This window comes from Scardinius erythrophthalmus (assembly GCF_964197995.2).
Source record: "Scardinius erythrophthalmus genome assembly, chromosome: 19".
Taxonomy (NCBI): domain Eukaryota; kingdom Metazoa; phylum Chordata; class Actinopteri; order Cypriniformes; family Leuciscidae; genus Scardinius; species Scardinius erythrophthalmus.
The window spans coordinates 34,595,299-34,619,584 of record NC_138239.1 but is presented as its reverse complement, the minus strand read 5'-3'; the positions used below and the strand labels follow the sequence as shown (position 1 = coordinate 34,619,584).

The window sequence follows — 24,286 nt, the reverse complement described above, 5'->3', positions numbered from 1 at the left end:
TTTAAAGCTACATCATACTGAATGGAGCTTCACTCATGCAACTAGGGAAAAACACCAATCTGAGGACTAAAACAGCTTGATGAATTTTTCACCAACACAGAGTTGGGCCATTTCTGCCATGTTTAAATTTTTGTGGTTACCATTGTGCTGAAGAGTAGAAAAGTAGTGCTTGTAATTAGGTTTGTCAGTGGTTACATGAAAGTATAGGCTACTACAACACTGGCATTGACAACAGTCAACATAATATTTTACTTGTTCATTAAATTTACAAGCTAAATAAGTTAGGCCTACATTTAACATGTGCTATGCTAGATGTTAATTTGAACTGAAATGCATCACATTAATTGGGTCCAGCCCAGCACCACCACTCAATTATGTTGAAATAAGTTGTAACAACTTAATTTTATTAAGTAATCAACTTTAAAAAGGTCATTACAAGTTGTCATAACTCAAAGATGAATGCAAACTGTTGCAAATGCAAAACATTTGTTTTAGTGTATGAGATATTTTAAGTCGGCATTAAAGTGTAACTCAACCTCTGGTCAGAGCCAGACTCCACCTACTGGAAATATATTAAAAAATTCTGGAAGTGGGCGGAGACAGAGGGGACGAGCCGAGGGCGGGCCGTGCACCTGAGACCCACAGTGACGGATTGATTGACAGCTGTCAGACTCGCAAAGATGGAGAGTGACTGGAGTGACGCCAGTAACTTTGCAACAGAGCGGTCATTTGAAGTAGCCTAGATGACTTTTCTCCCCCAGCTTCACCTGAAGTGGAGGAGGGTGAATTGTCTGTGGACACAAGGCCAGAGCCTTATCAAACTGCGGTCTTAACTCCCGATGCCGACGATGCTAGCGAAGCAGCAGCGCAAGAGAGAATGGGGACAGTGACTGAGTTGTAAAACATAAGCATTATGGCTAATTTAGGCTAATGCTCATAGCAAATGCTAACGAACTTTCAAAAATTTCAAACCCATGCATTTAGATTAATTTTGGTATGATTTAGTTATAATAATTAAGCAAAAAACAGAGATTTCAAGTCTTCCTAACTAGGCTACACGAAATAATCTAAAAAAGCATATAAATGGCTATGCTAACTAGATGCTAATATACGCTATCCTGATCGTTTTCAATACTCAATGTTTTTATACCAGGGGCTGAGCCTATGCCAAGGGCGTGGGTAGTGAGCCGTTGGCAGAGCCTGTATACACGGGGTAACAACTTAAAATAAGAAAATTCAACTGCAGTAGCCACCGTTCAACTCGAAGAGGGCAGCACTCAGACGTTTTTACACCATATATTGTAGAATTAAAACACTTTATACCCAAGTGTCAAAACATTTACTTGAATCAATGACATTTACATTTACATTACATTTAGTCATTTAGCAGACGCTTTTGTCCAAAGCGACTTACAAATTAGGACTAAATTAAGCGAGTCATCGTGAAGAGGCAAAAAACAACGCAAGAAGTGCTCAAAATACAAAGGTCAGGCTAGGGCTGGGCGATAAAACGATAACGATAATTATCGCGATATAATTTTTCTCGATAAAACGATATCAAGAGGTCGATAAATGTTCGATAATGTTTATGCGCCAAAAGCGGAACGAAACTCATTTGAACCGCGCGCCACACGGACCATTTATCCGCTCGGTTCAAAGTCCAAACGGCAGCGCGAGCGCGAGCTCACTAGAGCAGATGCGTTTACTGATCGGTCTCGGTCACGAAATCCAGTGAGAAGCGCTTGAGTTCAGCGAAGAACACAAATGTCTCAGTGATTTAAACCAGTTTAAAGGCAGATGAAACAGCGCTGACAAACAGGAGAAACACTGTGCGCAGCGATACAGTCAGAAGGCTTTTCCGTCTACAAATTCCCATCATTTACCATGGATTTACTGTAACGTAACGTTAGCCTAGTAATATCAACTGAAATCTGGGATATACATATTGAATTATTATATTATTAATGTAGACAATGTATTAAAGGACTAATGGAATATAATTACAGTATTTAATAATGTATTTAGGCTACTGTTTTTCATACAAATACCATAGAAACCATAAAGTTACACTTTGCCAGGATAGTGAGGTGCTATAGGCTATGCCTGGTTTCATCTGTGGTTGTCATGATCTAAATGCATGATACTGGATGACCAATAGTTAAGTTTAATAAAACTCAAACAGTCAGAATGTTACATTTTACCAAAAAAAAAAAAAAAAAAAATAGCACATGCAGAAACTAAGAAATTGTCCAATAAATATATTTATTTTGTTAAGGAAAAATGACAAATGTTTGAATGTTCTACCTCAGATTTGTGAAATGATCACCTGTTTGGCAAGTGTTTGTCATGATATGTTCTGACAATAAAGAGTACGGTAGTTTAAAACCACAGTTAACGCTTTTACTTAGGAGCAAAAATATGCCTTTAAACTTGAAAGAAATAAAGATTTGACTTTTATCGTGATAATTATCGATATCGACTGATATAAAAAAATTATCGTGATATTTTTTTTTGCCCATATCGCCCAGCCCTAGGTCAGGCATTGTTCAGAGTAGCATAAGCCCGATAAGCGAGGGTTTAAAGGAAAAAGGGATTTTTTTTTTCATGAGGTTAAGTGCTCACGGAAGAAATGGGTTTTCAGCTGTTTCTTGAATGTTGTCAGGGGTTCTGCATTCCGGATGAGGGTGGGGAGAGCGTTCCACCAGCATGGAACTGTGAATGAGAATGTTCTGGAAAGTGATTTTGTGGCTCTCTGTGATGGAACCACGAGACGTCGCTTGTTGACCGATCGTAGGCTTCTGGTAGGGATGTAGACTCGTAGGAGTGAGTGAAAGTAGGAGGGAGCTGAGCCTGTGATAGATCTGTAAGCAAGCGTCAATGCCTTGAACTTGATGCGAGCAGCGAGAGGTAGCCAGTGCAGAGAGATGAACAGAGGAGTGACGTGGGCCCTCTTGGGCTCGTTGAAGACAAGACGAGCTGCAGCGTTCTGAATCATTTGTAGAGGAATCATTAGTTGCACATGATGGAAGTCCAGAATGTAAATGTAAATGTAAATGAATCAATGACCAGCACTAATAAAGCCCCCGTCTTACAGATCATTAACTAAAAACAATTCACCCTTTCAGGGCTTAACATTAACCTTTTTACTCATCATTAGCCACTGTGGCTAGCGATTTTCCAAAGTTACTAGCCACTCAGCATTTTCACTGGCCACAATTTTGACATCGATACCACTGGGAAAAACTGCCATTTAGATATTTTTAATATTATCTCATAATATGTCAGCAGGTGTATTAGGCTTCCGTCACTTTAAGACCTGATGCACAGATCAATTATACTGTTACACGTGTGTTTTCTTTCTCAACTGTTTACGTTCTTTTAAAACATATGACTGTGTTTACGTGAATATTCGCAAAGGCATTTTGACATTATTTTGTGAGTATTTGACTGTTTAAGCGCAATAAGCAGCAAAAAATAACTAATTTTAGTACTGAGAGGCGGATTTATGTGCCGCACTTTCAGTATGAGAACAAAATCTGCAGCAATGAGTAAAATTATGCGCAATACGCACAATCCCACGCCGAAATTTAAGCCCTGTAACACCAACATTATCCATGCAGAGCAAATGAAATGAGTGAGTGAGGAGAGACGGGTTTGTGTGTCACTCGCTGCAGAAAATGAGTACTGGAAGTGTTTGTGATATTTCAGGATCGTAATGTAGCGAAAAACCTATATTTACATTGCACTTAGGTTTATTATTTCACATGCCTTTTTAAAAGACTACAATTGAAAAATGTATATAAAATGCAACCCGCCAAAGTGTCTAGTAGGAGTGACTGTGTTACACGCCACTGCTGAAATAGACCCGCATTTGGCGGGTGTTGAAGGTGCAATAGGTGATCTGGGAAATGCTAAATTTAGCCTGCTAGCATTGAATGCATACGATCCTACCCCTCCCTGCAAATCGCTGTCCAAAACGAAGCCTCCTCCAAAACACATGAACGCGCACAGACCAGAAGCGAGATGACTAGAGACGACGTTATTGGATTACATCATGTGTCATTCATCAGTGAGATAACTTTTCAGTACAGTGAGTAACAGTAGGCTACTACAATAATGAACATAAATAACTGTTTGCCTGTCATATCTGGCATCTTGGGTCCAAATGCAATGAACATTTTATGGTCCTGCGCCTTCCACAGAAGATTTATAAAAATACATTTAGACCGCTAAACATAGTGATTGCTTTTTCAAGTGAGTAGACTTTTTCAACCAGCATGACAAAAGATGTTTCTGTGGAGAATCACCTATTCCATCTTTAAAGTCAAGCCCTGCAACATTCAATAACAGGAATGTTTAAATTTTTTCCATTTTTAATTTAATCAAAATGTCATAACCGGATCTAATGGTGTTTTCTCTCTGCTTCTCCGGTCATTTAGTCCACTTAAACCCCATGACTTTCTTAAAATCGACTGCAAGCTCATCTTCCTCCATCCAATCAATCAATAGTCCGTTTCACTTGGATGTGCTGTGCATCATAATGGGCCTGTTTACACCTGCTCACTTCATGCGTTTTCTGTGATCGGATAGCTATCCGATGGTGAAAAGACCAGGTGTAAATACCCTCTGAAACGCATTCGAGACGGATTTGAATCCGATCGCTCAAACCACTTCAGGAGGAGGTCTGGGCCGTATACCAGACCAAACTGGACAAGTGTAAACGCATCTGGTTGTTGAAACCACAAATGTAAATTTGACTCCTCCCATCAGTGCTAAAAAATAAACGTGTGAGAGCGTGTTATATGTCATGTTATAGTCAGATATGACGACGCTACTGCAACACGCATCGCCACAGATGAGCAGCTGAGCATCTCTTCATCAACCCAACGCACAAACTATCGCAAATCAAAGTCACAGACGCTTAACACACAATCATCTTCATTAAAAGTAAATGAAGCGGCCTCCTATTCTCCTATCACGGTCTTTGATTTTGAAATTAGCTGATGATCAATAAAACACAGCTCATATCTGTTGCTTTCGGTGACGTGAACTCCATTAAAGTCCCTGTAAAGTCAAAATTAAGTATGTGTTCTGAGTTTGTCACACCACAGAAAAATGTGTTATTAGCCAGGATAGCCACCCAGCCAAATTTTTATGATAAAAAAGCCGGCAAGAACATAAAATAAGCGATCAAAATCTTGAAAAAATGAGTATAGCGCAGGAACTGAAGATCAAATAATATCCGTTTTGTGAAAACACATTTATGTAACAAAGTGTAAAATAGTTAACCCTTGTGCATCCTTGAGGACATTTTTGTCCTTTTCAGTTTTGTTTTTTGGATCCCTTTGCCTGTGTTAATGCTAACTGCATAAAATTTGGCACAGGTGTGTATTTTTATTGGAATTTTACTATTTCATCACCATTTCCTTTAAAAAATCGATTTTGCACTAGTTACACAAAATACTTCCTCTCAGCGCCTTTTGGACAAAAATGTCCCCATTGAAACCCATTAAAACTGCATTTTTTAATCCCTGTGCCGTTTAACTATAAAATGATGCAATCTTTTTTAATAGGCTTTCATTCTGTTGGCAAGGCTTCAAAATTGACATTTTTACCATTTTTTATCAGATGGTGCCATTTTTTCAGGTTAGGCCTATAAAGCAAATACTCGCTTTATTCCTGTTTTCTGCTTCGGCATATTATAGAGCCAACTGGATAAATTATGCAACGATAATTGTGTGGGTTTGTTGGTATGGATGTCTAAGTGTGGTTTGTATGTGTGTAATAAAATAAAAAGTGTGTTTGTGTGCTTGTAATATTTGAGAGAGAAAAACTCAACTGCAAATCGAAAATCCAATCACTGTGTTCACCAGTGGAGTTTTGCTGGCATCCAATGGGGAAAGTCTGGTACTGCGCCCAAACAAAATCTTACTGAAAGCTCATTTTTTGAGATATCATCCTCAAATTCGGAACACAACCTGTTTAGATTTATGGCTTTGAATTTATATCAGTTTTAGAGTTCCAAATGTTTCATAAAATATATTTTTTATATAAAATATTGATTATAACGTTCATAAATATTTTTCATAAACTTAAACTTCTATAACATTTTTTTGGTTGCACTTTTTTCAGTTTTTTTTCACTTCAAAAACAATCTGCCAAGGGTCATCTTTAAAATGAGACCAAACTTAAGTATTTGCTCCCAAGCATAACATTTTTATGAGAGTTTTTTGACTTGGACATTTTTGTCCCTTTTGGACCTATGTGTAAGTTTTTGGGGTTTTTTATGTTTACTGCATAAAATTTTGGCACAGGTGTCTATTTTTATTGTAATTTTACTATTTCACCCCCATTTCATTTGAAAAAAAAAATGTTGCACTAGTTATACAAAATACTTGTATATATTTTATATAAAATATTAATTTTAATGTTCATAAATATTTTTCATAAACTTAAACTTCTATAAAAAAAGTTTGGTTGCACGTTTTTCACTTTTTTCACTTCAACAACAATCTGCAAAGGGTCTTCTTTAAAATGAGACCAAACTTAAGTTTTTGCTCCCAAGCATAACATTTTTATGAGAGTTTTTTGACATGGACATTTTTGTCCCTTTTGGACCTATGTGTAAGTTTTTGTTTTTTGTTACTTTTAACTGCATGAATTTTGAGCTATTATAGAGCCAACTGGATAAATTATGCAATGATAATTGTATGCGTGTGTTGGTATGGATGTCAGAGTGTGGTTGGTATGTGTGTTATATAAAAAAAAATGTGTTTGTGTGTTTGTAGTATTGATAGAGAAAAACTCAACTGCAAATAACAAAGCCAATCACTGTGTGACCAGAGGAGTTTTGCTGGGATCCAATGGGGAAAGTTTGGTACTGCGCCCAAACAAAATCTTACTGAAAGCTCATTTTTTGAGATATCAACCTCAAATTTGGAACACAACTTATTTAGATTTATGGCTTTGATTTTCTAGCCGTTTTAGAGTTCAACGTGTTTCATAAAATATATATTTTATATAAAATAATATTCATAAATAATTTTAATAAACTTAAACCTATATAACTTTTTTTTGGATTTACTTATAAAAAAAATTTTACTTTAGCAATAATCTGCCAAGGGTATTCTTTAAAATGATACCAAAGTTAAGTCTGTGCTCCCAAGCTTCAACTTTTTATGACCGTTTTTTGACATGGACATTTTTGTCCTCTTTGGACCTATGAGTAACTTTTTTAAATTGATGCACAAGGGTTAAGCTTATCTGATTTATCAAAACGATTCTATCAGATCAGTAAAAATGCATGAAGTGACAAAAACAAAAATACTACTTCCTTCCACTTCTTTGCAACTTTAAATAACTTCCTTCTTGCGTCAAACACACTGAATCAAATTACATATGTTCTCAAAAGTTGGAGTAAGAGATTGCAGAAAGCGTGCTGCAGGTTCTGAGAGATCCCTGGCCAATCACCAGCTCCATTCTGGTGAAAAAGGGGTATGGCTGGATTCCCAGATAGCGGTTCATGAATGTGCTGTCGTAGACTGTGATGTCAGCATAAGTCAGAGAACTGGACACACACCAGGTCAAAGTCCATGTGCAGAAACGGCAGTGATATCTCACATCTCAGCCATTCATCCTGTGCCGTGACCTCCTTTACACGCGCCTATAAAACTGGGAATGTGAAACGGAGCAGACGCAGTCCTGATAAATGACAAGAATGGAGGGAAGACCTAATCATCCACAACAGAGAAGAGTACGGCCCACTTCAAAATCTTTATAACGTAATTTCACATTTTAGTAGGCTTACACATGCAAAACTGCACAATCATTTGAAAGCACTGTCCAAATGAACCTTTCTGGCGAGGGAACAGAGTTTTGGATGTGATAATGATTAACCGCTGAGCCAAGCAGGACAGCTGGAACCAAAGGTAGCTGAGTAAACAGATAAGAGCACCCTCTCGATCTGTATCTTGGCAGAGCCTGGCCTCTATAAGGAAATGAGAAATGACTTCATCCCACAAGAAAACCCATCATAAATAAAGCGTGTAGTTTGACAGCAACTCCCATTCTGATGACTCATAACTGGATGCACTCGTTTCCCGATGTCATCAAACTTCTGAGAAAAGCCAAACCCTGAACATGTGGTTACGACAAAACCTATTGGTTTTCAATGGAAATCCAGCATTGTTTGGTTTTGGTTGGTATTTATGTAGATGTACGGACAATATGTCACCGACTAAAGCCTTGTGTGATTATCTGATCAGAAAGTGCCTGATATTAGACATGCAGACGAGGGCAGAGAGCGTCTCTAAACCAGAGCTTATCGCTCAAGCCCAACTGGAAGCTTAGCTTACTGTAATCATATTTGATACTTGAATTTCTAAGGCCTCTAGATGATCAACATGATCAAAACTTTGCTGTAAAACCTGTTGCACACACTCTACTACAATCATGCTGTCCTCTGATTGATATTTTAGACTTTTTTATCAAGTAAAAGCAAAGTATTTGAGTCTAATTGTACAAACGTCCCCCTTCAGCTCGTGTCTTTCTGCTGTGAAACCTGCACTGATTTTTATAAAGTAAAAGAATAACTTTTATATTGTTAGTAGAATATCTACTTGCTTAGCAATAGCAACTTAAATACTTGATTAACCAAAGATCATTTTAAGAAACAAAATCACTCAAATGTGAGTATCAAATATGACCATCAGGCTTTTGAGGAAGGTTTATTTGTTCATCTCTCAATCATCATTGTATTGCATTGCATTATATGTTTTAAAACTACAGAGCTTTGATTATAAACTAAGCATTTAAATATCATCTTACTAAGACAGGCTATTATTGGCAGATATAGAGTGATCTATTTTATGTCGATAGTCTGCAATACTGTTATAAATCTCATTCATTTACATTAAAGCCTCAGAGTTTTATCTTACTGTTGACCATATAAAGATCAGCATCTGCACCAAACTGCATATTTCTGCTCAGTTTTGGCCTCTGAATAAAACTGAAGTGTTTCCCCTCTATATTCTCATCATATCATACTATATGAGTAAAAAGCCTGATCTATCAAACATGATAACAAAAACTAAACTGTTCTCGATTTTCTTTATATTTTGCATCAATTGCATAAAGGTTCAATAAACTATTCCACATCAAAACATTTGATTTTCTGATTATTATTTAATATGCCAAGTTGACAGACCCATGATGCCATTCATGACTAATTTGTTGTTATGTGACCTAAGAGATGATCATTACTGACCAGTCACTCTTCACCAAACCATCATTCTGGAGTGTGACAGCTACACACAATAATTGTTTTGAGTCACCATATGTATAAGCAGACTGATGATTAAAAATGTCAAGTGCCTGACTTATGTCAAACTATGCCAACATTAACATGACCAGTCCTAACCATGTCCAACCACTAAAGGAATTACAGGCATGAATTACAGTTTACTGCATGTCATTTGCCCAATAATACCTCGTAACATAAGATATTCCTCTACTCTGGTGTTCATAATAACAGAGTACATGATAGGTGATCACAGTAATGGTGTATTTAGTGTTTTAAGTGTTGTGAATCTGTGGCAGGTGAGCTGCTAAACGGCTAGCTCTGCTAGCAACTCTTCAACAAACAGCCCAAACCCATAACCCAGATAACCAAAGCCAAACCCTCGACACGAAACACGCAAGACACACATTGTTTTTACACAGAAACCATCAGTTTGAGTCATTTTATCTCGCTAGTGGCTTGTTAGCAGCTGACTTAGCCGGATGCTACCTTATGAACTCAAAGACAAACAGTCAGTTAGCTGGTTAACGTTAGCTGGCTAACAACAACATCATAAACCATCGTTATTACAAACATCAGCATTATTATTGTAATAACATCATCAGCCGGATCACCAGCCAGCCTCTCAGTTCAGACGGAGAGGTAAAGGTGAATCGACTCACCTGTTCAGCGGCGGGTCAGATGAACTGCTCGTATCCACAGATGTAACGTTACCCGTGAACCCGACCAGACAGATTCAGAGATTTACACGACCAGTGAAATAAAGTGTTATATTCCCCAGATGATGGATGTATCCTGCTGGACGTGTGTGTGTGTGTGTCTCTGACTGACTGTTCGCCGGGTTCAGCCGTCAGTCGCTGATCTGCTGGTGGGCGGGGCTACAGGCTGACACGAGCACGAGCTCTCATTAATTATTCACAACATAAACAATTAGCCTGGGAGGAGCATTCATGACACCACTGTGACCGAAGTAATGTATAAATATAGGCTATATATACACAAAACACTAACACCCCCCACTAATACTGCATATTTACAATAGCCTTTCTGCTGTAATTATGATAAAGTTGCTTGTTTTCAAACTTTTTTTATTGATATATTAAATTAATTGCAATTTCAGAAGTTATATTCTGTAGAACCCTATGCTGTGCTTTTCAATAATAATTATAATAGTTAACAGGTTAATATCATTTTAATTTACAGTAGTCAACATTTGAAGTGGATCAAAAAAGTTGATCAAAGTTTCCTAAGACAAGAACGGGTATTGTTCAAAATTCATGTATAACTTTGATGAAAGGTTTTGATAAACTTCAAACGTTGACTACTGTAAATTAGACATATATTATTGTAATGTAGCCTATATTAATGATAATTTTTTGAAATACTTGACTTTTCACAACTATCAATTACTTCTGTTATAAAACTGTTAATTTTTCTAAAACATTATCCCTGTTTCATTATTCGCCTAGTTCATTATTGAGCTGATTCAACTGAAAGCAACTTGCACTTATATATCTTAAAATATATCAGTGCCATTGGTTCATCTCAAGATACACACCAGTCATTTTTCTATAAGGCATATTTATAAAAGCTGCTTAAATGTCCTAGCTGAACTAAGGTCTAATGCTGTCTGTGAAACCAGGCCAATATTGTGTTTCCAACAATGTTGTCTGACACTATAAATCTAGATTTTATTCACTCTTCTTTCACAGTAAATCTCCAATTTGGAATATTATATTCTTGTTCTCAAGCAAAACATTATAATACACAGGAGTAAAATAAATGAGTAAAAGCTGCAATAGCTTCCAAAATCAGCCAATTCAGATACAATAAAAATGCAAGAATTGGCTGATACAGCCATACATAGATATTGTGCGTGGCTGTGCAATAGCACTACTCAACTCAAATCATCTAGACTTGCAAGAACAACAGTTAAAACCACAATGCAATGTTTTGAATCAGCAACACACAAAAGCATTACACACAGAGAAGATGTGGCAATATAACACAACTGTTCTTCAGAAATACCCAGCGTGTTTGGAAGGCCCTCTTGGACGGCAGGTGTAGCTGTGAGCGAGGGATGGGATCACACCGAGGAATGAGAGGAATGACAGAGCTGTCGATCCTGTTAGCTATCTCTCTCTCCACTCACCTGTGTGTGTTCTCAGGTCATTCACTGCCTTGAATCTTTCATGAAAAGACGAGGTAAGGAACACAATGTTGATTCGCTCGTGACGTCAGTCCTGCAAGTGTGCACATACATACAGTACTGTGCAAAAGTCTTAGGCATGTTAATACCAAAAAAAAGTCAGTTATTTATATCTTTTGCTGTAGTGCATTCCTTGTGCATACAGAAATCCCACTGGATTATTACAATTAATGTCAAAAACAATGTTTGGAAATGCAAACTGATATTTCCTACTGACACACTACAGCAAAAGATATAAATAACTGACTTAAAACCATTTTTTTTGTGTGTGTGTGTGTGTGTGTGTGTGGGGGGGGTATTAACGTGCCTAAGACTTTTGCACAGTACTGTACATCCAAGCACATGATAGTGAGGCGCATTTGATCCATAGGTCAGTGTTGACCTTTAAATACCAGAAACCATCAACAAGCAGTGACCGGAAGGAAGAACTGTTTATGGACAATAAGTAGCATAAATATATGAATACAATTTTTTTTTTTTTATAGATGTTTTTACTATGTTTCTGCTATTAAAGAAAAAATCTTCGGGTTACAAGTCAGACTGTCTAACATTAGGCCACAACACCACTCAAATGAGTAGTGTGGCTTCCTAAAGTGTTTGTAATTTGTTCTATAAATGTCTGAACATGAAAGTTGAATCTGTTTATGTAAGTTAAATCTATGTGTGTATCTGTGATGATGGCCTGACACCTTGTGGTCGCTTCAGGAGACTACAGTCAGCAAGTGTACCAATGAAGGTCACATACTTTATATTACATCGTTTTACAAAAATATTTTTCAGTTTTGAGTGTTACATAAATTTTGTTATTCAAAATATTCAAAATTAAGTGAAATTTGCAGTTTAGGTGCTCGGTTCATTTTAAATGTTAATATATCTAGGAGTTTTTCAATCATTGTTTAATGTAAAAAAATATATATGACAAATATTTTTATGAGAAAAATAATAAATTATGCTCATGTGCTCTTTTCTTTCGGGAAGCCGTGTGATCTTGAGGAAATAGACATAATATGAAATAGCACTTATATTTTCAATAATAAATCTTGTTATCAAATAAGTATTAAATTCAGCAGGTTCCGATTAAGTTCCAGCTTCATACAACTATGTGGCAAATTCATGGTGTTTATTTATGCAGGTCAAAGATCTCGATCCCCCATACTTTTCAGCCTAAATATTTTGGGCACTACATGTAAATCCTGTGTATAACCACTGTATACTGTATGTATAAAACTGCATGACTGTTGTAGGACAGAGCCGCCAGCTACTACTTTTGTTACATTTCAATTACATATTGTATTATATTTGACAAAATTCTGTGTTTTAAATGTCTATCTCTGCATTCTGTTTTCAATATGCAATAACAGTGAAATGTTTGTGTGTGTGTGTGTGTGTGTGTGTGTGTGTGCCGTGGTAAACCCTACATTATGGGGGCAAAATGTCCCCACAAAGATGGCAATATCCAAAAACCCTGTCCTTGTTGGGACATTTTGTGGTCCCCATAAGGTAATCAGCTCATAAATCATACTAAGTGATGTTTTTCGAAAATGTAAAAATGCATAAAGTTTTCTAAGGGAGGGAATATACAGTTAGTACAGTATAAAACCCATTACAACTATGGAGAGTCCCCACAAAGATAGTAAACCAGACGTGTGTGTAAGTGTGTGTGTGTGTGTGTGTGCGAGTGTGTTTCTACTGTAGCATACAAAGACAGACTCAAGATTTTTTTTGGATTGTTGTCTGTTTTTTGGTGGTAGTCTTTATTTTTAAACAACATAACTGCTTCCTAGCACATGTTCAAAATGAAAAAATGCTTCAAGTAAATACAAAGTTTCAAAAGGCAAACAAATAAGACAGAGGAAAAACAGTCTTTGGGCTTTAGATGTTTGCAAATGCCTTTTCATTGTGCTGATGTACAGTACCATGCAGAATAATAGCTCATTAAAAGCGCGTTACACTTCATTTGAGTTGACATCTCAATGCTGCTTGTTTGATAGAACATTTGGTTATTTCAATGGGTTTAGTGGACCATTCAAGAGCCATTTCTGTCCGTCTCTTTCCAACATCTTCAACGCGGGTCTAGAAAGCCAGCGCGGTACTGCTAATCTTTGACTGTTGTTTAGGATAAACCTCTCAAAGTCGTAAAGTCTTTCTGCCGCTGAACGACAGTTTCCATGGCATATGCAGATTCATCTCAAAGCATTGCACTTCATCCCAACCTAATACTGAACAAATCAAGCAGAAAACTTTCCACAGCGATGGGGGAAAACAGTTCAGACCTTCATGAGAACAGCTAATGAAGCCTATGCTGCAAAAAACACAGTCTTTGTGGGAATGAGGGAATATACAGGTCATGGGTCTGAAATGTAGTAAAAGGCATTTATATACACATCTATTCTCTGGTGTTTGAGACCTTAACACAACATTCAAAAGATGTCATAAAGCACTCCTGTCAACTGACAAAACCATGCCGTGTGACTGTGTCTGAGAACACCAGAACACTGGACAGTGAAAGCTCTGAGCGCAGGCATTCAGGCTTCGGTTTGGCAGGCAAAATGTTGCTTTCCCCTCATCAGCCATTCCACGATGAAGATATGAGGTCAGGTGTTTTGGACATGGTCATGTTGGATTCGTTTGAGATCAGCACCTTCAACTAAAACAGTGTGCAAACGTTTTCCTCTGGCTCCTACGGCACCTCGAGCTCAGCAACCTCACGAAACTCCTCCCCTTTCCCCGCCCTCCCTGTGAGCTCCGCGAGTCAGGTGACCAGCTGCGGCTCCCAGGATTGGCTGGTCACCAGGGGGCGGCACTGTGTGATGACCGGTGGGCCTGAAGGAGGCTGGCTATCCAGACACAAGCCACTGATCATGTGCTGCAATGCCGGCCCTCGGGGCTTCCACTTCTACAGGAGAAACAGAAAAAGTGGAGACGGGTTAATTACATTTATACTAAACCAGTAAACACACACACACACATACACACCCACCACACACAGACGGCACCTTCCACAAGTGAAGTACAGAATACACTCTTAAAAATAAAAGTTCTTAATTGGCATCAATGGTTCAATGAAGAACCTTTAACATCCATGGAACCTTTTCATTCCACAAAAGGTTCTTTAAAATGGAAAAAGGTTCTTTATTAAAATGTTCTTCACACTAAGGAAAAAATGGTTATTTTAAGAACTGCTAAGCATGAGGAAATTCAATTGATCATTAAAATATTTTTGTGCTGATGGAAACTTGGGTGGTGTGCATGATTTATATTTTTCAAGAACTGAAAGATTCTTTGGGGAATGGTTCTTCTATTGCACATGTAACGTGTTTGCTTTGTTTTGATTTAGTTTTCATTGTGTTTTGGTTATGTTTTCCCTGTGCCTGTTTGACCTTTGGTACTTTTACACGACAACGATATGCTTAAGCAGAGAAGTTTTTCCTTTGAGCTGTCCGCGTACAGACGACACCATTGTCAAAATTATCCCCATTCACACGGATCCGCGGAAACGACTAAAAACGCTGTATTCTGCTGCCAGGCCAGTAGATGGCGATGATACACTGTAGACATAGAGACAGAGCGTATTTAGGCCACGCCCACACCCAGGGGGAAAACAATCCAACCGTCTCCATTGACTTTGCATTGCGAGAGGCTGCCTCCTTGTCATTTCTTGCTTCTAACAAAAGACAGAAAAATGCCTAAAAGCTGCTGTGTGACAAGGTGTACAGCAAACAAGCTAAAAAACCCAGAACTACGTTTTTATTAGCTCTCGACCCCAAAAAACGAGTGTTTAGGACATAAAAGTGGATACAGGCAGTTGAGACAGAGCGTCACGTGTCTCATTACTCTGAGAACTAACGTACGCCCGCCGCTGGAGGAGACCGTAATCGGCAACACAGGATAGTTTATCTTACAGAAATATAATATATGCAACTGACATTTGGATATTTGACTCACCAGTGACCAAAATGTTTAACTTACTGCACACGTAGTGTATTTTTAGTGCATTCTGAGTGTCAGGATCCCACAATTTACCCATTCGTTCCAGCCTGTATTCACTTTTATGTCCTCAAACGCTCGTTTTTTGGTGTCGACAGCTTATGAAAACTTATTTCTGGGTTTCTTAGCTTGTTTGCTGTACACCTTGTCACATAGCAGCTTTTAGGCATTATTCTGTCTTTTCTTAGAAGCAAGAAATGACAAGGAGGCAGCCTCTCGCAATGCAAAGTCAATGGAGACGGTTGGTTTGTTTTCCCCCTGGGTGGGCGTGGTCTTCAGATTATGACTCTATAGACACTATGAAACCCATTTTCAAAAGTTTGCATTTTCAGACACCTAAAACTCAGTTGTCGTGTACATGTGTACACATAAAAAGTTTGACGTTTTTAGTTGAAAACGGTGCCGTGTAAACAACCCCTCAGTTTTCATTGTGTTTTGGTTATGTTTTCCCTGTGCCTGTTTGCGTGTTCGACCTAGTTTCCCAGTGTGTTTGATTAATGATCCTGTTCACCCGTTGTCTTATTAATTAACTCAATAGCTCTTTTGTTCCTCTGTGTATTTAAGGGGATTTAGACGACACCGTTTTCAACTAAAAACATAAGATTTTTTATGCGTTTTGGCCATTTGTTTACACAACAATAGCATTTTGGGTGGCTAAAAATGCAAACTTTTTAAAACGGGTTTCAAAGTGCAAGTTTTTGAAAAGACGATGACGTCATGCACATGCGTATTACATGTTCATTCTACGTGTTTCATCGCCATCTAATGGCCTGGCAGCAGAATACAGGGTTTTTAGTTTGGTTTTTAGTTGTTTGGTTAGTTATTTAGTTTTTGCGTTTTTTGTCGTTTTCGCGGATCCATGTGAATGGGGATCATTTTGACAATGATGTGGTCTGTAAGTGGAAAACTCAAAGGAAAGACTTCTCCATTTTAAGCACATCGTTGTTGTGTAAACGTGTCTTCATTCAGTTCTGTGATCGGTGTTGTCAACGTTATAGTGGTTGTGAAGTCTGTTTCCCTGAGTGTTCCTGTGTATTTTTGGATTAAAGACTGTTTAGTTGGAATATTCCTGTCGTGCGCTTCCTTGTAGCAGCCCATGACCACAACGATCAGTGAAAGAAGAAGTTTTACTTTCAGAAAAGGTTAATGGTCACCTCAGAAGGACAAACTAAATTTATTCTTATTTTGTGTGTTGTTTGCAAATTTTTGCAACCCTGTTACCGAAATTTGGGACGTGTCTGAATAGAGTTAAAAACTCAATTTTGTGTGAATTTGTTATTTTCAAGCATGAAATATTCAACAAACATCAAAGCGAGCTAGTTTGGGACCAAACGTTTGTTTACGGTATTGATAAATTTATGTTTTACATAAATTAAGGACAACAGATAGTTGAAATTTGCTTGTGGAAAACATTCATGTTTGCTATTAACAATATTATTTCTAGGATTGAAGAATTTCTTATAATCTTTAAGTAATTATCTTATTATTCTTTAGTATAGTACATCTGCTTTGTGTAGTATGTGGATTTTCTATATGCATGGAATAACCTGGATAACCTACAACATTTATCAAAAGCATGATAAACTACAATCGGCAATACACTGACTCTTGTGAACCGAAGGTAATAGATTTTTAACCTCTCCATCTTCACATTTTTACACAAACCTGGAATAAAAATGCAAAATAATTGTATTTTTAAGATATCCAATAACTGGACAGTCTTTGCAGAATTAAGCATCAAACGTGGTGAGGTTATATGACATAAATGTAGCATAGATTACAACGGTTTGAAATTATTCTCTTTGTATAATGTTTTAAATACTATTTCACATAATGATAGGCGGTACATTATATATGCAGTTGAATTCTGAACTGTAACAAATGATACAGGAATTAGCATGACTGTAAAATATCATATTTAAATAAACAGACAGAGGAAGACAATATGAAACACATCTTTCTTGCAATGAAATGAAAGCAGCAAAATGTTTTAGCCAAGGGCATGTCACATTGCGTGTGACTGGTTTAGAGAGAGGTCAGTGATTTTGAATTCAGAAGGCTTGATATACTGTAATATCCTCTCTGTGTGTGTGTGTGTGTGTGTGTGTGTGTGTGTGTGTGTGTGTGTGTGTGTGTGTGTGTGTGTGTGTTTGCTGGCAGCATGGCAGGTTTCATTCAGGAGAGCAATGATCTCAGTGCTGAGTAGCTGTGTTCCAAACCCTTGTGATCCAGCTTTCTGACTATTGCCTATAGGCAGCATCCTCACTGAAATTAAACTTATTGGGTCCTATTTTAACGATCTAAGCGCATGGTGTAAAGTGCAGGGCGCAAGTGCACTTAGGGCGTGTCCAAATCCACTGTTGCTAGTTTAACGATGGGAAAAATGGTCAGTGTGCATGGTCTAAAAGGGTTGTCTCTATTCTCTTAGTGTGTTTTGGGCTTTACGTGCAATAAACCAATCAGAGTCTCATCTCCCATTCCCTTTAAATGCCAGTTGCGCTCGCGGCATGGCGGATTATCTATTGAACTGAACGCTTCTCCAGAGCGCAAACGGATCTGCTCGTGCGAGAGGTTAAAGCTCAAGCAGACCATCCACGGGACAAGCCGGATTCCACCATATCTTTATGTACACGATATTAATCTTTTAAATTGTAATCCTTTTATTTTTAATATTTGGCATGATTGTGTGCTGCTGCGTGTCCCTGTGTGTTTAATAAGCAGAGTGTATGCGCGTTGTGGACCCGGCTCTAGGCACATTTTACTAAAGAGCTCTTTAAATAACAAAAAAAATATTGCGCCATTGACTTTAGACCAGGTTTCGGTTGGTCAATGGCTCAGTCTATTTCAGTTGCCTCAAAATAGCGACGTGCCAACAATGTGTCTGAACACACCTCGTTGTCAGACCAGCAGCCCATGGGCGCAAAAGCATTTTGCTATTTAAACAACGTGGCGCAGGACGTGAAAATGAAAACTGCGTTGCGCTGTGGAACCCACATTCTTCCCCGAAGGAGTTATGGATGCAGCAAGTCGACAGAGCCAGGCCTCTTAGTGCTTCTACCCGTTTAAGGTGGGAACACGGGAGGAGGCCGGCTCTACACGTAGGCTATAATATCTAGTGAACGTGTTAGGTGTCCAGGGGCAGCGCTTGCAGGTTCACTGCCTGGTCCCCAAAGGGAATGGTAGGAACCTTGGGCACATAGCCAGGTTTAAAGTACAACATGGTTGTCACCCGGCCAAAACTCTAGGCACGATTTGTTGACCGAAAATGCCTACAGGTCCCCTACCCTCTTGACAGAGAGAGAAGCTTTAAGTCTGCTGACTGCAAAAGCTCAAAGGGAGCATCCTAAAGTACTCGAAGCACCAGGGAAAGGTCCCAAGAGGGTATGGAGGGGGGTCGAGGAGGATTTAACCGTCTCGCCCCCCTAAGGAAGCTGACAACCAGGTCGTGCTTTCATACTGTTTTGCCATCTATGTGGTTGTGATATGCTGAAATAGCGGCAGCATGTACTTTGAGGGTGGAGGGAGACAGCCTTCACTCCAACCCTTGCTGCAAGAAGGAAAGCACGGACCCTATCGAACATCTTCGGGGGTCCTCTCGGCGAGAACAACACCATTCGACGAACAGGTTCCACTTCAAGGCGTAAACGTGTCTTCAAGGCGTGACCGAATTCAACTCCATACAGAGAAAAGAGATCCTCTGCACGGGGGAGAGTTTGCTCTTTTCCCAGTTGACCTGAAGGCCCAGCTGGCTGAGGTGCCTGAGCACGAGGTCCCTGTGTTCGCATAACTGATCTCAAGAGTGTGCTAGTATGAGCCAGTTGTCGAGATAGTTGAGGATGCGAATGCCCTGTTCTCTCATGGGAATAAGGGCCCCCTCCGTGACTTTCGTGAAGACACGGGGAGACAGGGACAGCCCAAAGGGCAGGACCTTGTACTGACATGCTCGACCCTCGAACGCAAAGCGCAGAAACGACCTGTGCTAAGGAAGAATCAAGACATGAAAGTACGCGTCCTTCAGGTCGATCGCTGCAAACCAATTTCGGGGACGGATGCATTTGAAAATGCGTCTCTGTGTGAGAATTTTGAACGGTAGCTTGTGGAGACTCCAATTCAACACTCGCAGGTTCAAGATCGGTCGTAACCCACCGCCTTTCTTGAGTACAATGAAGTAGGTACTGTAGTACCCTGACCTCATATCGACTGGAGGGACCGGCACTCTCGTGTCCTTCGCCAGTACTGCGACTTTAGTCATACTGCGACTGCAGTATGCGATCTCCGCCCGCATGACATGGGCATCGGCTGCTTTCACTGTAGTGGAGTGGATGGCCCGAAACTTGGGGGGACGCCAGGCGAACTGAATCGCATATCCGAGCCTGATGGTCTGAATGAGCCTGCAAGACGGACTGGGGAGCGCTAACCAGGCTTGCAGAGACCGTACAAGCTGGACCAAAGGGACCGTAGGTGTACCCGGAGTGGGGAAGCAAGGTGGAACGCAGGGACGTGGCTCGGTAGGCCATCTTTGAGAAGTGTGCTGTGCAACAGGAGGCGGCTTGGATGCGTTTTCAAACTGCAAGCTGCTGCCCACTGGCAATAGAAGAGGGGGATGAGAGTGGTGAGGATTCTCTCCTCCCACTGCTCTCCAGGCCCTCTTCGGACCCAGAGATGGAAGAAACTGCTCTTTTATTGAAAATTTTGGTACCGTATCACCCACAACAGATTGGAGAGGTCCCGTAGAGAGCTTGCTTGTCTTTGTAACACTCTTGTAACACTCTTGTAGAGAGCACAGGCATCGAAGTGCTCGGCTCCGAAGCATATATATATATATATGCAATATATATATATATATTGAAGCAAAATATATACCCTCATTATATACCCGCGCTGTGTGGCTGAATAGCTGATGCAAATGATGGCACACCAGTGTGCATTGGCTAGTTTAGTTTCACTCGAAGTAGATTGGCCTCTCTAGCGACATTCCTATTTGTCGGTCATGATGTACGCCGAGAGTGACCGACTGATAGGGAACAAATGATACAGGAATTAGCATGGCTGTAAAATATCATATTTAAATAAACAGACAGAGGAAGACAATATGAAACACATCTTTCTAAAAATGTTGCAAAGCAGTCTTGCAATGAAATGAAAGCAGCAAAATGTTTTAGCCAAGGGCATGTCACATTGCGTGTGACTGGTTTAGAGAGCGATCAGTGAATTTGAATTCAGAAGGCTTGATATACTATAATATCCTGTGTGTGTGTGTGTGTGTGTGTAGAGGCCCAGAGAGAAGGAAATGAATAGTGGAATAAAGTCGTTATTTTTGTTTGTTTTTGCGCACAAAACGTATTCTCGTCGCTTGATAAACTTAAGATTGAGCCACTGTAGTCACTTGGACTATATTAACGATCTCTTTAATAACTTTTCTGGGCCAGCAAGTTTCGGTCACATAGCAGCCTGTGGAGGAGTGAGACAACTCTCATATTTAATCAAAAATATCTTAATTTATGTTCCGAAGATGAACGAAGGTCTTACGCGGTTGGAACAACATGAGGGTGAGTAATTACTGACAGAATTTTCATTTTTGGGTGAACTAACCCTTTAATGAGTAACGGGTGTGTTTTGGGCTTTACGTGCAATAAACCAATCAGAGTCTCATCTCCCATTCCCTTTAAATGCCAGTTGCGCTTGCGCCATGGCAGATTCGCTATTTACATGCCGGAATTTGCAAGCGGAAAAACTGAACGCGTCTCCAGAGCGCAAATGGATCTGCTCATGCGAGAGGTTAAAGCTCAAGCAGACCATCCACGGGACAAGCCGGATTCCACCATATCTTTATGTACACGATATTAATCTTTTAAAATGTAATCCTTTCATTTTTAATATTTGGCATGTTTGTGTGCTGCTGAATTGTGTAATAAGCAGCACTGACTTTAGACCAAGTTTCAGTCGGTCAATGGCTCAGTCTATTTTAGTTGCCTCAAAATAGCAACGTGCCAACAATGCATCTGAACACACCTCTTTTTCAGACCAGCAGCCCATGGGCGCAAATGCATTTTGCTATTTAAACAACGTGGCGCAGGACGTGAAAATGAAAACTGCGTCAGGCTGAAACTAGCAAAAAACACTTGCGTCACGCCTGGCGCTGCATTGCTCCGGGGTGTATGATAGGGCCAATTGTCACAATCCTCAGTCACCAGACTAGTCACCACAGCACACTACATTTCCCATAATCCCTCCTGGATCACACCTGCACACACTCATCTAATCATCACACCTGTTCGTATTCATTTCATCATCTCTGTGTATTTAGTGCCTCTGTTTTAGGCTATGTTTACACGGAAACGATCTGAAGAGAAAACGCAAAAGTGGCGTTGCGTTATCACTTTTTTATTCTGCGTTTAGACGAGCGTTATGGGGGGGAAATCTGCGTGCATATGGTGACGCAAAAGTGAGTGAAATTCGATGTAGTATGTACTCCAGGCGGCTAGGTGGCAATGGACCGGTGATCGGCGCATTCACTGTCTAGCAGACTTTTGCGTTTTTACCCTTTAGACGGAAAACGCGACGGTGGAGCGTTTTTAAGATTTCCACTCTGGAGGGTGGTTTCACTTTTTTGCGTTTTTAAGCCCCAAAAACGCCGTCGCCGTCTAAACGAAAGGCACATCTGATAAAATATTTTTGCGTTTTCACCCGCGAGCGTTCTCGTGTAAACAGGGCCTTAGTCTTTGGATGTCGGTTGTTGTTTGTGTATGCTATGCACACTGTTATGCCTGTCTGCGTTTTTGTTTTGTATTAAATCAAATTTATATTTGTATGTATCTGGTCTTCATTCGTCTTCTTCATCCTCATCCTGTGACATTTATAACTGATTGTAGACATTCTACATATTCAGCCACTTCAAGACAAATAAACAATGCTCAAAACAAAAGCCACTGTTATTTTAGTATCATTGATATACTATTTATATATATTAGCGATTTAGATTTAGTTTAAGTTATCGATAATTTCCCTGCTTTACTGTTGATATGAAAAATCGGGTACATTTAGCAATATAGTGTAAGAATTATGTACAGTATATGATGTATATTGCATGTTATGATGAACTATATGCCTTTCTCCACTGCGTTTCTAAGGATGCTGACTGACTCTGAGGCTACGTTTACACGTAGGTGGCTATTTTCATAAACGGACATTTCACCCCTCTTCGTTTTCAAAAATAACATCGTGCACACGAACCTGTGTATATGCTGTCAAGAGCATGCCGAACCTGTAGGTGGCAGTGTAACGAGAAGCTCAAGCCCACCTTAGCCAATCAGAATCCCGAAAATAGTCACATTCTATGACGTCGCTACCTAAAACTCCGGTTTTCTCTGTTTACATGCAAACGTGCAAACGAAGATTTTCAAAATCTCCACTCTGGCCGGAGTTTTTAGAAAGAATCGGTTTCATTGACGAATCCTCCGTTTGCGTGTAAACGAAGGGTGCAAACGAAGGGAAATGTCTCCGTTTTTCAAAATAACCATGTACGTGTAAACGGGGCCTGAGATGGCGAACGGGAACATGGTTTGTGTAACATTAGCAACACGTTATTAGCTGTTTGATAACATAGTCTAGCAAAAGGCTAATCATATCAATTACAGTTATGTTTCCAATGTTGTAGAGAGCGATAAATAAAACCAGGGCTTAACATTAACACCCACCGAATGCGTGTGTATTTCAGCAGTGGTGTGTAACACAGTCACTCCTACTAGACACTTTGGCGAGATGAACATTATACACTCACCTAAATGATTATTAAGAACACCTGTTCAATTTCTCATTAATGCAATTATCTATTCAACCAATCACATGGCAGTTGCTTCAATGCATTTAGGGGTGTGGTCCTGGTCAAGACAATCTCCTGAACTCCAAACTGAATGTCAGAATGGGAAAGAAAGGTGATTTAAGCAATTTTGAGCGTGGCATGGTTGTTGGTGCCAGACGGGCCGGTCTGAGTATTTCACAATCTGCTCAGTTACTGGGATTTTCATGCACAACCATTTCTAGGGTTTACAAAGAATGGTGTGAAAAGGGAAAAACATCCAGTATGCGGCAGTCCTGTGGGAGAAAATGCCTTGTTGATGCTAGAGGTCAGAGGAGAATGGGCCGACTGATTCAAGCTGATAGAAGAGCAACTTTGACTGAAATAACCACTCGTTACAACCGAGGTATGCAGCAAAGCATTTGTGAAGCCACAACACGCACAACCTTGAGGCGGATGGGCTACAACAGCAGAAGAACCCACCGGGTACCACTCATCTCCACTCCAAATAGGAAAAAGAGGCTACAATTTGCACGAGCTCACCAAAATTGGACAGTTGAAGACTGGAAAAATGTTGCCTGGTCTGATGAGTCTCGATTTCTGTTGAGACATTCAGATGGTAGAGTCAGAATTTGACAATGAGTTCACTGTACAAAAATGGCCCCCACAGTCACCAGATCTCAACCCAATAGAGCATCTTTGGGATGTGGTGGAACGGGAGCTTCGTGCCCTGGATGTGCATCCCACAAATCTCCATCAACTGCAAGATGCTATCCTATCAATATGGGCCAACATTTCTAAAGAATGCTTTCAGCACCTTGTTGAATCAATGCCACGTAGAATTAAGGCAGTTCTGAAGGCGAAAGGGGGTCAAACACAGTATTAGTATGGTGTTCCTAATAATCCTTTAGGTGAGTGTATAATAGATACATTTTTCAATTGTAGTGTTATGGGAAATTTAGATTTTCCTTGATTTACAGTATTGATTTTCATT

General features: G+C 39.6%; 2 protein-coding genes across 5 annotated transcripts in view; both read right to left on the bottom strand.

The window, feature by feature from the left end:
* numb (NUMB endocytic adaptor protein) overlaps positions 1-10,132 on the bottom strand; it is a 75,249-nt gene extending 65,117 nt beyond the window's left edge. For all 4 annotated transcript variants that reach the window (XM_081347238.1, XM_081347237.1, XM_081347241.1 and 1 more), the window contains exon 1: positions 9,961-10,132. The gene's annotated coding sequence lies outside the window, so the exon portion shown is untranslated. The remainder of the gene's footprint in view (positions 1-9,960) is intronic.
* Positions 10,133-13,231: 3,099 nt separating this feature from the next.
* galnt16 (UDP-N-acetyl-alpha-D-galactosamine:polypeptide N-acetylgalactosaminyltransferase 16) overlaps positions 13,232-24,286 on the bottom strand; it is a 63,813-nt gene continuing 52,758 nt past the window's right edge. Inside the window, exon 15 of the mRNA XM_081347944.1 lies at positions 13,232-14,403. Within this exon, the coding sequence (XP_081204070.1) occupies positions 14,260-14,403 (144 nt within the window). The 3' untranslated portion in view covers positions 13,232-14,259. The remainder of the gene's footprint in view (positions 14,404-24,286) is intronic.